General features: G+C 39.3%; 1 protein-coding gene across 3 annotated transcripts in view; it reads left to right on the top strand.

The window, feature by feature from the left end:
• SLC37A1 (solute carrier family 37 member 1) overlaps positions 1–14796 on the top strand; it is a 36537-nt gene extending 21741 nt beyond the window's left edge. For all 3 annotated transcript variants that reach the window (XM_065741650.1, XM_065741651.1, XM_065741652.1), the window contains exons 11-21: positions 1744–1875; positions 3289–3379; positions 4739–4801; positions 7242–7327; positions 8059–8107; positions 8631–8704; positions 9280–9358; positions 9867–9964; positions 11585–11637; positions 12251–13781; positions 14059–14796. In XM_065741650.1, the coding sequence (XP_065597722.1) occupies positions 1744–1875; positions 3289–3379; positions 4739–4801; positions 7242–7327; positions 8059–8107; positions 8631–8704; positions 9280–9358; positions 9867–9964; positions 11585–11637; positions 12251–12266 (741 nt within the window). In that variant the 3' untranslated portion in view covers positions 12267–13781; positions 14059–14796. The remainder of the gene's footprint in view (positions 1–1743; positions 1876–3288; positions 3380–4738; positions 4802–7241; positions 7328–8058; positions 8108–8630; positions 8705–9279; positions 9359–9866; positions 9965–11584; positions 11638–12250; positions 13782–14058) is intronic.
• The last annotated feature ends 1149 nt before the right edge of the window (positions 14797–15945 follow it).

Here is a 15945-nt window from a genome sequence, read left to right as displayed (position 1 = left end):
AAGGGGAAAAGATTTAAGAATCTAAGTAGGTGTCTGTAGACAAGTCATGAAGACAGAGACAACATGTAGTCAGCAAATCTGTACACAAATAGTTGTCCTCTAACTCTGGTAATATCTCTCACTGGCACCACTGTCAGCCTGTGCAGAGTCAGCATAGCAAGTGGGTGGAGAAGATGCATTCCCTCTTGGACTGACAACAAAGCATGAAGGCACTTAATGGCAATCCTTTCAGTATTTCCTTTTCTTTTCTTCTACCAGCTCAGGTGTATGTTTGTAGCATAGAGTACTAACAAGGTGGGTTTTTTTGTTGTTGTTTGTTGCTTTGGTTTTGGTTGTTTTGTTTTTAGAAGAATCAAAAATGGGGGATAAAATAAATACTTTTTATCATTGTCAATAACAAAAGATAGTCTTGCTCTTGTCTGAGTGGACTGAACACCTTTTCTCAGCAATTGTGTTATGGTGATGCTGAGATGGCGATCACTGTTGGCTTTTCTGCCTGTGCAAACAACAGTTGTTCTGCTCCTACAAGCTGATCTGCTCAAGTCTGAGTTACTAAATAAGTTATTTGGATTTCAGTCACTTTCACTGCTACATTTAACCCTCTGTATTCAAATAAGTTTCATAGAATCATAGAATTATTTGAGTTGGAAGGGGCCTTTAAAGGTCAAATGTACTGCATATGGAATGACATCTAATTTTATCTTTACTAAACTATAGCCAAATATATGTGAGGCTTAATACTTCACTAAGGCTTTATTCAAAAGCCCAAGAATGGAAAAGAGGAAGACAGTACATAGAGTACATTTATAACTTGTAGAAGCACACAGCTTGGTAAGCGTCTCAAAGAGCAGTGAAAGTGCTGGTAGCTACATCCTGTTCTTTTTCTTAGTTGGGAAGGAAGTACTATTAATAACTGTTTTTTGGTTGTGGGTTTTTTTTTTTAATGGTAAGATGTGAATTTCCAATTCTTTTGTGAATTCATTTTGCTGTAGTTAATGATTAAAATGGTAAGCTATGCTATGGCTAGACTGGGGCAGCTCATTCGTGTTGAGTGATAATTTGCTCCACTAGTATATTTAGCAGCCAGTGGAATTATTAAAGTAAAATCCTTCCTAGTGGAAGAAAAGAACTCAGATTTGAGTTCCTAGTCAACTGGTTAACATCAAGCTTCTTAAAATTAGTGAATTGCAATGCTCAAACAAGGCAGAGATGAAAAATTGTCACTTAACATACGACACTTGCTGTCCATAACTCAATTGGAAAGATGGCCTGACCTGTATTTAAATCAGTGAAGTAGATGTTACAGAATCTGAAAAATGAACTTGACATAAATTGATTTTGTATAGAAATATGTTGTAGATTTTCAGTAGACCTTCAGTTGTAATGAGACCACATTTAAGTAGCAGAGCAATGGAAAACTGGAAATTGTTTTGTTCCTTTAGACCATATTTTGATATGTAGGTTTTTTGCTACTTGAAGTAAGCCACAATAGAATGAAAACTTGATTATGTGATGAAATAGGCAAGCATAAACAATCAGACTTATTTCATCCTTTTTTTTTTGTATACACTGTTTAGTTTCTCTATATCCTGTGTATCCAAATCAAGATATTTAAGAAGTTTTAACTATCCGTAATAAAATATATATGTTTAAGAAATTGTTTTGGAATTATTTGCTTGTTTGATATGTATTTTGATACATTATCTCTTCTTTTGTGTATGGCCTCACTGGGGGGAATTGCAGGATCCAGAGATGCAGCATTTGCTTTTTGACAGTGAAAATTCCATGGTGTTGCAGAACTCCAACACAGTGGTCACTGGAGAAGGCAGGCATGGGACATCAGCTATCAGCTTCCTTGGGGCTTTGCGGATACCTGTGAGTATATGTGCTGTTCTTGCCTGTTCTTACAGGAATCAGGTTTGGCTTCCATGATGCTCTAGATGAAATGGTAGATAACATTAACTCTGCATCAGAAGGTTTCATTGACAGCTCTGGTGTACATAGGCTGAAGCAGCTTTTATACACAGGAAAACGTTTTAGGCTCCAGTGTCTGTTCTCTTTCCCCACCTCGTTATAGTTATAACAGCTTGTAACGTGGAAGTTCACTGTTGTCATTTAGTGATGTGTGTATTAAGAATGTAAGAGCAGGCTGAGATTGTAAGCATTTTTCAGTGTCAGATCTTCCTTCCGTAGATTGTCTTTTGCACTTCTCAAAATGGTTTGAAAAAGTTTTCATTTTCTAAATCTCTTGTATGATTTATATTGACAAGTTTGAGACAACCCATTCAACCACTGCTAAAAGGAAAGAAAGAAAATTTCCTATAGTTCAGGAGCAGTCTTGATTGTACTCTCAGCTTGACGTCTGTTAGCTTCAATGCAATGCAGAAGTAAAAAAAAAAAAAAAATTATACCTGAATTGATTTGGACCAGATGTAAACATAGAGGAGAAAGCCCTCAGCACCTAACCACTGTATTCCTGCATCCTCTCACTCTGCCAATCTTACACTCTCTCAGCTGTTTCTCCCATGGCAAAATGGAAAAAATTGGTAGAAAATTTGCTTCTAGAATTCTTTCCAACTCCACAGTATTTTTCCTGCCATACAACTGTATATGAAGTAGAGCAAGCTGCATATATGTTGTCCTTGCAGTACACCATACTAGGGATGTAAAAATGCCTGTCTTCAACAAGAAGATGCCAGGGTGAGGGGAAACAAAGTAGGTCAGTTCGATGCTTTAGTCGCAGCTCTGTGCAGGAAGTATACCTTTCATATATCCAGCAAAAAAGGAGGTGGAAGTAATTCGTATTTGAAATAGGCATCTGCCTTGTCTAGAATGTGTTCTTAGTATTTTGGACTGTGCCATACCAGTTAACTGGCTGTTTTTTGAAGAGGCCATAATGGAGAGGTCTTAGAGCCATCTGAAAGATAGGTCTAAATGACATAAAAGTGTGTCCATTTCTCTGGAATATGATTGCACCTTGCTATAATGCTTCATAGAAATACTCTAAATCAGGAAAATAAGTGATGCAGATGTCCAGACAGTATCAAGCTCCTCCTGTTAATTTAGTGTTCTCTCTGTTCAGTTCAGTGTAGTTAAGAGACTATATAGGCAGAATATTGTAGTATGCTCTGATTATAAGTATTCTTTTGTGAAAGCAAGAATGCCTTTTGGGAATTCTTAAGAGAAAACGAGTAAAATGCTTCTTAGAGATCATTTCTATAATGCTCTTTGAAAGCAGGTAACAGCCATTATCAAGATACTGACTTCCTATTTCCTTTGTTTTTCTAGGGAGTCATAGAGTTTTCCCTTTGTCTTTTGTTTGCAAAACTTGTGAGCTATACTTTTCTCTTCTGGCTTCCCCTCTATATCACAAATGTAGGTAAGTATCACAGTAAGGGATAACAGAATGATGACTGCAAAGTGTCTGGAAACATGGGCTTAATAAATAAGAGAATAAACATTACTGCTTCTGAAATAGGCAGTCTTTGCTTGAGTAGCAGAAGAATTGTAAGGAATCAACTGACATATTTCTCAATTTTGTGAATTCAGTATTATGAGAAGACATTAAAAAAAGAAGTGGATTGTCTTCAGCAGTTCCAACCTGCAGTGCTGTGGCTGTGCCCCTTGCAAACCAATTCTTTAAATGTTCTTCAAATTACCAAAGTGCCTTACTAAAATTTAAACAAACCTCTTTATCGGTTCATTAGTGCTGTTTTTCACTGCAGAGTACAGAGGAAAGAGTTATCTCTAGACAAGAGAGTTCTTGTGAGTGATGATGTGACCTTTTAAATCTCCAGCTAACAAAAATGTGTTGCTGGCTGAGTGTAGCAGTAGCAGACAGTGGAGTGAGGCAAGTTTAACAACCTATGAAAACACACTTGGCTGGAAATACTATAGCTAACAGCTGTTGTGTGGACTCCCAAGTAACTAGTGCTACCTTGAAAGCAGCTGGCTGGTAATACAAGATATTTATCAGCAGTCCTCCAGTCTGTGCTGTGGCAGATTTATTGTTGGTGAGGTTATGGTAGCATCATTGACACGACAACTTTAGCACATGCTGCTCTTTCAAGTATGCTGCAGAAGCTTTAAAATATATATATATATGCCAAAGGAGTTTAGAAATGTAGCTGCTTTTTAAATGATGTGGTTAACACAATGGAACTTGAGGTGCCAGACTTCCTGATATGCTTCTGGAAATCTGGTAGTACACGAGTAACTGCGTTAGACTAAATGTAAATATATGCAGACAGTGAGTCCTTACTGTTAATAACAGAGTGGACTTGAGGAAATCATTTTCCCTTCATAGTCTGCAGAAACCACAGAGCAAGTGCTACACTAAGCATGTGGCCAGCCATCTAATGACAAATACTTGACATGTGATGGAGGCCTTCAGGATGAGGCTCTGTCAGTGTTCCAAGTGTATGCTTAACATGATTTTAGAGCTAAGATCCTCACTTTGGAGCATTCATTAGTTTGTATGTCTGTGGCTGTTCATAAATTGGAATATTGTTAAGCCAAATTTTAACAGTCAGCTCTATGGTGTATACTTTACAGCTGAAGCATTAAAATATCCTGCTGTGGGTGTAATTGTATTTAAAAGACTGTAACACTGAATAACTGGTTATGATATCCAATGCAAGACTGTGTTGAGATACCTGCTTTTCATAGTCTGGAAATGAAGAAAATGGTTTTGATTCTTTTTGCTGTTGTTTTGTTTTTGTTTTGTAATTGTCTCTAGAGCACCTTGATGCCAAAAGAGCTGGAGATCTTTCTACACTGTTTGATGTGGGTGGAATATTTGGTAAGTTTGAGTGTCAGTATTTCATGCTCAATCAGCCCACTTTGGCATAAACAGTGGCACGCACAGCTAACGTACATTAGTAGTCTTCTGCCTTATATCACAGAGTCACAGAACTGTAAGGGTTGGAAGGGACCTCCAGAGATCATGGAGTCCAACCCCCTGCCAAAGCAGCTCCCTAGCCCAGGTGGCACAGGTAGGCGTCCAGGCGGGTCTGGAACGTCTCCAGAGAAGGAGACTCCACCACCTCTCTGTGCAGCTGTGCCACTGCTCCGTCACTGCACTGGGAAGAAGTTCCCACACACATTTGTGCAGAACTTAGTATGCATCACTGAAGAATGGGGACAGTAAGGTGCTAAATATATATCTCCATGTATTTGTTCTGCTTATTGCAGATTGTTCTCTTAAATATAGTACAAAATGGGATGATACACTAGCCCTTCCCCAGAGATCAAGAGTTCCTAATCACACTCCATGACAAACTGACAAGGCTGAACCATGATATCTGCTAAGCACAGATTGATAGATTGATGTTTTCATTAATTATTCAGCTACATGTGATGCAAACTTCTCATTTTGTTGGTAAAAGTTTCAAGTCTGAGTTATTATCGTAAGCCACTATCACTGAGTTACTGATTTCAGTCACTTTCACTGCCACATTTAACACTTTAAATATGTTTTGTAGAATGATAGAATCATTGAATTGTTGGAAGGAGCCCTGTCCCAGCTCTGTGCAGTGAACAGGGATACCTACAGCTACATCAGGCTGCTCAGAGCCCCATCTAGCGTGATCTTGAATGATCCCAGGGATGAGGCATCCACTGTCTCCCTAGGCCTCGCTGCCCTTATTGTAAAAAATGATCAGAGCTACCTCTCTGAGAAACAAGCAGCTTTTTACTTCAGACATCCCTGGTTAGGATTGCTGTGTGATTTGTGCAAGAGGCATTCCCTAAGACGCTAAGATACATCTTCTGTAATATTTTTTTTTATTACTGTTTTTAGTGTTAATAGCTGGTAGTTTGCATTGCTACTGTTAAAATAGTTCAAGCTTTGAAATTGTTCCAGAAGATAAATGGTGCTGCTGCTGGAGTGCCTTATGTGCTGTAAGATGGTTTTACAGTGCCAAGCTAGATTTCCCTTGATATTCTTTCCCATCTTCTGCCTCATGAGGGCACAGGGTCTCCATAAATCCTCCATCCTGCCTACCAACTCAATACTTAGGATACTGCATGGTAGTTTCTAAGTGCCCACATAGTGCTTAAAGTGTCTTCTCCTGAACAGTGTTCCTTGTTGGGGAGGTCATAGTAGTGCCACTGACACCATTGTTATTTCAAATGTATTTCAGAAGCTTTGAAAGGAATACCAAAGGCTTTTGACTGTGGATCTTTGTCACTTCCCTTGTCAAAATATGTTCATTTCTCTTCTCTAACATAGCAGAACTATCCCTGCTCCTAGTAGAAGTCTCACTGTGTCAAGAGCTATGTAGGCATTGGTAGTTCAAGGCACAAATGTTGAGATGTGTTGCAGTTACTGTTTGAGGCTTGTGCTAAATGTCATCTCTGCTTATTTCATCCCAGACAGCTGGAAGCTAGAGTTAGTAGTACCTTAGGAATGTGAATGACTTCTTTCAGCCTCCTCTCCTTCTACTGTGAATACAAGGTTAACAGAGTGCCCTGTACTGTCTCAAACTTCAGGCATTTACATTTAAATTCAAGTGTGGTGTAGACACTTTGAAGAGGGGCGGCTGGGAAGGGCGAAGCAGAAATGTGGAGAATCCATAAAACTTCCTTTCCTTCTCCCTGTACCAAATTCTCTTCACATTATTCTGACAGCTCCTTCCCTCGGGCCTTCATACTTGCTTCTGCCAGACACTCCATGTAGTATTACTATATATGGTTGTTGGGAAATACAAGAAGAAGGGAGAATTAAAGGGCATGGAGTGGTCACTTGGAGAGAAAAACAAATGTTTCACTTGCCTTTGGATCTGAAACAGTTAATTTCCACTACTAGTGAACAGGGCACACTACGGCTGAATATTGGTGCATGTGAGGAGTTCAAGAACCAGTGACCAGCTGGGTGCAGATGCATTCCAGAATTCCAGGCAGAGTGAGACCACATGATGCCTACTGCAAAGGTGTTTTATGTTCAAAAGCAACAGAACTATAATTTCTAAGTTTTTCTTCTGTCTCTTCCACCCTCATCCCTACCATCTTGGAAATCCAGTTGGAATAGCCAATGAGTCAGTTACCTTCCAAGTCAAAATCAGTTCAGTTATTAAGGACATCACCAATTGCCAGTTATATCAGCTATTCTATAATCTGTGTTGCTGTGTACAACTGCATTAAGTCATATATTGTTTCAGTCTGAGTTGGGCTTCATTAACTGGTGCCTTTTGTGTAAAATGTGCACAGTGTTCTCCTGACATACTTTCATCTCCTTTCAGGTGGCATTTTGGCAGGCCTGATTTCAGACAGGCTGGAGAAGAGGGCATCAACCTGTGGAATGATGTTACTGCTTGCAGCACCCACAGTAAGAGTTTGCTTCTCTTTTACAGCTTTGTCTGGGACGTAGACATCATTCCTTAGGAAGTTCTGCAAACAACATCTTCTAAGTTGGACATAATGTTCAGTTGAAATTTAAGAAGTTGAGCATGTGAGCAAGTATAGATTTGGACTGGATTTACTAAATGATCATGCCAGTCTAATGCATTGCTTGTTATAGGATTACAGTCTTGTGCCTCATATCCCGTGAAGAAAAGCAGCAGTAGAAGTACTAAGCAGAGAGCTAAGTTGGACATTGAAAACCTTGTGTAGTTTATAACTCTTTTTTAAAATGTTATGTGCGGTTCTTACCCAGAATTTTTGCTGCTCAGAGTCTGAAATTACTGTGCTGCAACTGAAGATGGGCAGCTGGACGTGTGAAGTGCATTATTTGGAGTGTGTTTTGATGCTTTTGAGAATTCTGTGCTGCATTGAATCTGGCAATTTGAGAGTTTAAAGTTGAGTGGTCTCATAATGTAGCCCTTTCTTCTGACAAGGCACATTAGGAAATAGGAGTGTAGCCATTATCTCCCTCATCCATTCCATCAAGCAACCATCCTACTACTGTGATCTAAAAGGGTTGTTTTAAACCTCAGATGCCAGAGCTATCTTTCACCTGATGTCAGCTAAGATATTTTTTAGTTAACATGGGGGAAGAGGGGATCTTAGGATCAATGCAGATGTTGGTATTATAGCACGTGTGTTTTTTCATGTTTGCAGTTGTACATGTTCAGTACAGTCAGCAAAATGGGCCTTGAGGCTACTGTAGGTGAGTATTTCTAAATTGTATGCCTCACTTCATATGAACTTTCTATTTATGATCCTTTGCTCTTTTTTGCTCTTTATTTTCCTATTTTTTGTTTCTTCCCAAGAGGAGGTAGTGTGGAATGAAATTGCTTAGGTTATGCCTTGCAGGCTTTTTTTTTTTTTTTTTTGCAATAAAGGGGAAGAATATGAACTAAATAATTAGTGGTATGAGTTATGTAATGGGGATGCAGATAACGAATTGTTAGTTTATGTCAATTAATTGTAACTGACTTTAGGTAGCTAACTAACTGTTAGATGAGCTAACAGTGATTTAGGTAATATCATTAGTCTTCTTTATGAGGCTCTATATCAGCACAGGCATTATATTCCCTGTGACAAACATCAGAAATGTTTAAAGACAACTTTTAGTGCTTTTGAAAACAGCTTTACTCATGCAGGCTGAATATGTTCATGTCTTTCTATTCATCTTACAGTTAAGTCTTTCAGGCAACTCATGTTTTCTGTTTTTGTCTATCTTGCAACAGTGATGCTGCTTATCAGTGGTGCCCTGGTGAACGGCCCTTATGCACTGATCACCACTGCTGTCTCTGCTGACTTGGTGAGTTTAGCTTCCTTTCTGCTCCTGCTATAGCTGCTTTGACCTCCAGAGAGAGTAGTTTGACTTCTGCAGGATTATCAGGAGGGGCTGCACTGTCCTAAATTGAGGTGGTAAGGGGATGCTTAGGCTGTGTTGAACTCAGACTTTGAGATTCTCTTAGAGTTCATACATTAATATAGAATAGTCTCCTGCCTGCAAGATGCTTCTAAATTATTCTTCCATAGTAATGAGATTAACCAAGTCTTGTAGATGATGGCCCAAAGTGGATGTAAAAGTTGCATGCAAGGCCAAGTGTCTGTACAGAATTCTCTCAGCCCTCTTCCATACTTTGCATCTTTAAATGAAGGAAGCAGCTATATGTGTGAGAAAGGTTGGAGACTTAATTCTCATCAATGTAGACAGCTATGCATGGCACGTACCGTTCCTTTTTGTCCATGCTACCATTTGAACTTCCGGTTGGATAAGGTCTTTTGGTCATGAGTGCCACCTGAGAACGTTGAACCTGGTAATTTTCATTAGCTAAGAAACTTCTGAATTCAACTCGGAATGATTCTAAGCAGTCTTTGCTACTTTAGGGTACCCATAAAAGCCTGAAAGGAAATGCAAGAGCCTTGTCCACGGTGACAGCAATCATCGATGGAACAGGATCTGTAGGTAAGCAAAGCTTTGCAGTGGTAGGTTAAAATTAAATATCTTTGAGAAACTACGCTCTCTTCAGTTCAGGTTCTGTCAAGTCTAGGTGCAGTTTTGGAATTGAGAGGAAGAGTAAATTTAGTGTTTAACCTCACTAATGTTCCCACGTCTGAGGGAGGGAGGAAGAGGGTGACACTAATAGTGAGCACAGATGTATAAAGTAGATGTCATGGGGCTGTTTCTGAGATCAGTGATGACTCATGACCTCTGCACTGGTACATAGAAGGGAAAATTGAGTGGGATTTGTCTTGATGTGGGACAGACTTATTTTTAGCCAAAGTGTGATATTTCTCCAACTTCTAGTCTTCCAACTTCCCCTGTGTTAGCTATACCAATTACATTTTGAGCTTTCTTGGATGCTACTGAGTTAACTAAGTAGAGGAACTGATAATCTGACACAGAGCAACTGTCTTTCAGTGTAATGAAACTTACAATGCATCATTCTGACACTATCAATACTCTGTTTTAGGTGCAGCTTTGGGGCCTCTCTTGGCTGGTCTCATTTCCCCGTCTGGTTGGAACAATGTGTTTTACATGCTCATGGTGGCAGATGGGTGTGCCTTGCTAGTAAGTCTACAGATACTTCTTGGCCGCTGTGTATTTTCTATGTGCTAAACTGTTTATATTAAAATGCATGTTTTCCTTTTGCAAATTCAGTGCTTTGTTGTCTAAGAAACGTCCAAATTGTATAGGAAATTTTCAATAGAAGAACAAAGTAGATTGTTTTCAAATTTTCATTTAATTTTAATCTGAAGTGCACATCAGTTCTGATGCACTTCAGTTTGTGAACAATTACACATCTGTTAATTGCTGGTTGAGCAGATTACAGCAGGCAAAATTGCAAGTGAGCGTTCTTGCATAAAACTAGAAGATGCCTTAGATTCCACTCACAGAAGAATTACTTCTGTTTTCTTTAAAACTGATTTACTGAAGCAGTAACAACTGCCAGCTATGCTGCTGTATCACCAAAATCACCATGAGAATGAAACTGGTGAAAGTTAACGCATCACATTCTCCAGATGGGCCCTAAAATTGCTGTGCTGGGTGACACAAAACATGACTTCCTCACTTTTGACAGGAGTAGATGTTAGGGAAAAGGAATGTGACTCGTGTGGTTACTCCAAGAATAAAAAAGGATATACTTTATGTTTTTCTCCTATGCTCTTGCTTGGGATTCTGTATGCTGGACAGTAAGATCTGATAAGGTGTTTTTTTTTCCTTAACTTGCACTACTTTGCTTTAATGACCAAAGAAGAGACGACATGAGGTGAAGAGAGTCTTGCTATACCTTTGAAGTCAGTCTTGCTGCAGCCACCTGTAGGTTAACCTATAGGTTATGTTGCTGTGTTTGCCAAGGACTTTTGTAGCAGGCATTCATACCAGCTTGGTCTGTTCTCAAAGAGTGCTGCTGTGACACTGCCACTGAGATATCCTCAAGTATCACTTGCTTATCCTTTCCTTTTGAAGTCCTGAATGGAAGTGCTCATGAAAGGGTGGGATGACTGTGAACCACTTCAGAAATACAGCTTCCTCTGTACTGTCTGTGCCCAGACAAAGCCACATGTCTGAACGGTTATTTCACTGAGCTCTGTACTTCTGCAGAGTAACTAATTTTGAATTTGTCAGATGCTCTTTCCCGAGACAAGAAAAGCAGGAAGCGTTGTTTCGAGTTGGGATTGAAGCTTGCTTTCTAAACATAAGCCCCAAACTTTGAACTATTTTTTTCTACTTGTAGGATGTGAAATGTCTGGAAAGTAATTAAATGAGATACACTTATAGTTGAAGTATGTTCCCTCTAATAGTCAGCAGCTTTATAAATCCTCATTCGTACTCTTTTCAGTGTTATGTCTTCCATACATACTTCAACATTTCCATTTGTTTTTTCTTCTTGAAGTGTTGGGTTCCCTCTGCTGGTTTCTTATGTGTCTGCTGCGAAAGTAACTGGAAAGCTGCTCTGGTTTTTTACACAGAAGCTGATCTCACAATTGCAAAAAAAGAAATTATTTTTTGTTCCATGTTCAGTGTGAAAACTTATTTTCCAAACATCGATCAAGCGTCTGTATGTTTTTTTAACTGTTGGCATTGCAGAGTAATGTTTCAAATGGAGAGCTCTTTGAATAACAGTGTACAGCTTGTGTTGGTATATCTCTATGGGTAGTAACACAGATACTGTGACTCTTTTTACAGTTCTTACTCCATCTTATTCAGAAGGAACTTCGTTGTAATGCAGACCGCACCTTGTAAGTGTTACCTACAGCTGTTGCTCTTAAATAACAATTTAAAAGCAGGTTACTGAGATATTGCCCCCTTAGATGTTTTGCCTGCATGTAAGTATTAAGGTTTTCTGTATGTCCATGCCTGTTTTCAGTTTTGCTTCAAAAGACTAAACTTGTCTTCATGTTTTTAAATCATTAATTTTCTTCTGCAGAACATCTTGTTTTCAAAAGAGCCTGAAAACAGATTTTTTGTCAAAGTGTCTTAGTTATGATTTGGGTTTTAATTTTCCAAATGTGTGATTTCTTTGGTTTTCATCATTGAGTGTGCAGCTAGGGAATGAGCAGTAAAGTAGCTTCTTGCTCTGTGTTGTTTGATAGTTTCAAATGTAACTTATTCTAGAAGGTCTCCTCCTTAAAGGAAAGAGTAACTGGAATTACAGCATTTTGAACAGAGAGAAAAAAAAATGGGGTTACACTTGCCTAAGCAAAACCTAAATTTGACCATTGGCTGTTTTGGACCAGTGAAATAGAACAGAAAAAAATACTTAGTAAGGAATGTGGATCCTGCATTTTGAGAGCAGTGGCTGTTTCTACCTCACACCTGAACTTTTCCTGTCTGATTGCTGTGCTTTCCCAGGTTTAAGGAGCACTGAGTTGAGAGACCAGATTTGGATCAAGGACTGCGTAGGTGACCAGAGCTCTTCCCTGAAATAAACCTTAATGGAATGTGTTCCGCTAATCGTAGGAGATTTGGTTCAGTGAAGAATTTTGCACATTTACTGGAAGCAATTTGAGAAATGCAACTGGTAAATCCCTGAAGCTCTTATTTTTGCACATGAATAAGTACCTCAGGATGGCAACTATTCATCAGATGAAGGGACAGGAACTTTGTGAAGCTTTGAGCGGACCGCCTCAACTGAGCCAAAGATAAATACCAAGTGCCTTCTTTATTTCTTTTGATAGGATGTTTTTAATGAAAATGCTACACTGTGTATTTTCTAAAAACAAATCAGAAGTGGAGCAGAAGGAGGTTGAAATCATAACAGACAGCCTGGCAGTGTCCCCTTGTCACTGAGCAAAATATCCCTTACGTCATTCTGTGCATAGCTGTGACTGAGGGCATCACTTTATAGAGATTAATACCAGCTGGTTATTAATATGCACTGCTATTAGTATTTTGAAGCTGCTCAGACAGTGATAACCTCACCACATTATTAGTTTTTAGCTGCAGCACAAATCCTAATCCTAAGGACAACATCCAACCCTTTGGTAAGTGATGAAATAGAATTTATAGTGCAGTGTACCTCAGTTAATAGTTTTCACAAACTATTTGGGTGGATGCTGGCCCACAGTTAGGATTGTGCAAAAGTGAGTCCTAAGCAACAAAAAAGTAGATTATGAGTCAGAATTTCCAGTGGGGGACTTATATCGTTTTCAGGGCATTGTAGTAAAATGATTGTGCAAATGTCACATCATTATTGTGCTGCTCTTCTAGGCTGGGTTGAAATGAGAGGTTGTTCCTTTTGACGTGGCAGAGAACTGTATGCTGCCATATGAGTTACAGCATTGAAGAAATTAGCTGCTGTTGTGCTCGGTGCCACAGTGATCTCTGTCAGGTGCTTGCTGATTTCAGCAGTGTCATGTATATTTGAAAGTCTTTGACAGATCAAGGCCTTAATAACCAGGAATCTCTTTCACGTGGCTAATTTAAAGCGGCTTTGAATTTCAGATTCAAAGCCAAAATACGTGTCTGTAAGAAAAGAAAAAATACCTAGGTGGTAGGTTTTCGTAAGAGAACATTTCAGTAACAAGTGTCACCCAGCAAACTGACAATGTAAAGTCTTCAAAACATATCATTTCTTCATACAGGTCTCTCCTTAGCAAACAGGTGTTTCTGTGATCTTTTTTTTAAAAGATGTACAAAAGTATAAAGGAATTTTTTTGTATGAGGTGTTTATACTTAGATCGTGAAGGTTAGGTAATTTAAACTGTGTGTTGTTCATAACTGTATTTATTAAAACTGTAGGGAAGTGTCTTGTTCTACACTGTGCTCTTAAGTTTTGCAAAACAATGCAGTGATCTTTATACTTGATTAACAGAACAGCACTCTATAATAGTCCTGCAAAGCATCAAGAAATGTCTCATCAGCTGCTGGTATGCTGTTCCATGTGTTGGCACAATACTTGATTTCCAGGGCAGTTTGTCACTTTTTAGTCTCTGCTGAGTTACTTCCCTGGTTTGGTTCAGCATGTGCTTTCTGCTCGACTTGAACATTGTGTTCATTTGTAACTGTTTTGCTGAACAGTGATACAGAGAAGACCTTGGCCCCACAAAGGCTGATGGCAGGTGCCAGAGTCCTTGCAAGTGAATGCTCTCCGCAGTCCCTAGCTGAATGGTTAGCTGCACACCTTTTGTGTAAAGCTGTTGAGGCCAGTTGATATCCAGGGAGTCATCTGTGAGGAAAAATAACCTTGCAACCCCAAAAGAGCTGTGCTGGTACGGCTTTCAAGGCCTGTGTGAAAAGGCAGGGGTGGAGGATTTCCTCAGCTGAACATGCCCATCCTTTCCCCCAGAAGGAATGTCGAGCTATGTTGCTAGTTTATCAAAATGATTTATACTCTTAAGCTCTGCCACACTCAGATTTTGAGGGTTTATTCCCCATGGGCTGAAGTCTTAGGTTAAAATGCTTTCAGTTGCGTTGAACAGTTGAATTGAACATTGAACGTTGTAAAGATGTAGAAGTGTGGATTTTTATGTTTTATTTGTTGGGGCTGTTGCTGTTATTTATTTATTTATTTGAATAGCTTTTGTACTGAAGCATCTTGGACGTGGCATTATGACAATATTGGAGGTGCTGGCCTGAGTCCTTCCTGGCATTTATCTCAGGAGGGATTCGGGACTCTCGCTGCACTGGTGCCTGTTTTCTTGCTTAATGTGTAGCGTTTCAGTTCCCCCAACAGCAGTGAATGCGTCAGACGACAAGGTGAAGATGGCTGCTCTTTTATAACAACCCCTAAGGTCCCCCAAGCTGTGAGCAAACTGTTCTGTTGGTACTGGGTGTCAATATTCATTAATCTGGAAATGAACAAAGCTGATGAAATGTTGTACATAGAAACATGAGTGACTGATAGGTAGAACTGAATTCGAGTAAAACTACAGGGTTTGGGTTTTGTGGGTTTTCTTAATGCTGGTTATTCTCGATTTTATCTATATAAGTTCCTGTGTTGAATAAAACGTGTTCTGCTTTAAAATGTGAAATGCTTATTACTTTATTTTTTACATCTCCTTGAAGAGATGCTTTGTTTATTGTTTTGGAGGGTAGGCATCTCTACTGAGACAGCACTCCTGTTTCTTGTGAGGGTTGGTTAAGAGAACAGATTAGAATCTTTTGTTTAGAAAACAACACCCTGCTCAGCTCTAACAGGTAATTACTTCCTTTCATAATGGGACTGTGGGATGTGTAGCTGTGATCAGCTACATTAGATGGGTATGTTCTGCATCCTCCTTTTTGTCTAGTAGGGAAGGAGGGCACTCACCTGTGTCAGGGACCGAGCCCAGCTCCTGCTCTGTCGCTTGAAGGTGCCTTTTTTGTTATCCTCAATTTATATGGAGTTAAAAAGACAAAGCTTTTCCGTTTAATCTCTAGTCATTTTAAACATTTATGGCCTTTATTCCATTTAATGCAGAGAGATAATGTCCACACCCACAGGTATACTGGGATAAAACTGCTTGGAAAGGAAAACAATTATAGTTGGAAAAAAGTGTCTGGGAGATCTTGGGCAAAATTTCTCATCAAAATGTGCCCAAAGTGCTTCTAGGAATAGGCAAATAATAGCTTGGGCCTTTTTGTATAAGAAAGGGAGACTTAGTCAAGTTTCTCTTCTGCTTGATCTGGAGCAGGAGCCTCCACCAACATACCTGCACACTCATGAGCCCACTGTTGCTGGAGACATGGCATTGGAGGTTTGTCTCATTGTGCATAGGAAGGGTTTATGCTGTGGGAAAATGATAAAATAGCTAGTGAGGAAGTGATATTCACAGATCACTTTGAGATTTTATAAATAGCTAGTGAGGAAGGTACGGTATAGCCACAGATCACTGTGAGATTTCTTTTCCCTTTAAGTTAAGCTGCTAGCCCTACTTCATTTGCTAAGATACATTTATTCCCATATATTCCACCAGCTACAAAATTCCAAAAAGGATTCTGCCAGCCAGTTCTGAAAGCTACTGCATGTGTTTCTTGCATTATTTCCTTGGAATAGCAATGAGAATCCTCCACTGTCACGCTACCTCAGTCTTACGCAGTGTTCACACTTGGGAATCCATTCAGTT

The sequence above is a fragment of the Cyrtonyx montezumae genome, unplaced genomic scaffold (genome assembly GCF_038088225.1).
Source record: "Cyrtonyx montezumae isolate F1298 unplaced genomic scaffold, pur_monq_1.0 scaffold_3, whole genome shotgun sequence".
Taxonomy (NCBI): domain Eukaryota; kingdom Metazoa; phylum Chordata; class Aves; order Galliformes; family Odontophoridae; genus Cyrtonyx; species Cyrtonyx montezumae.
The sequence above is the reverse complement of the archived record's forward strand: the minus strand, read 5'-3'. Positions and strand labels throughout refer to the sequence as shown.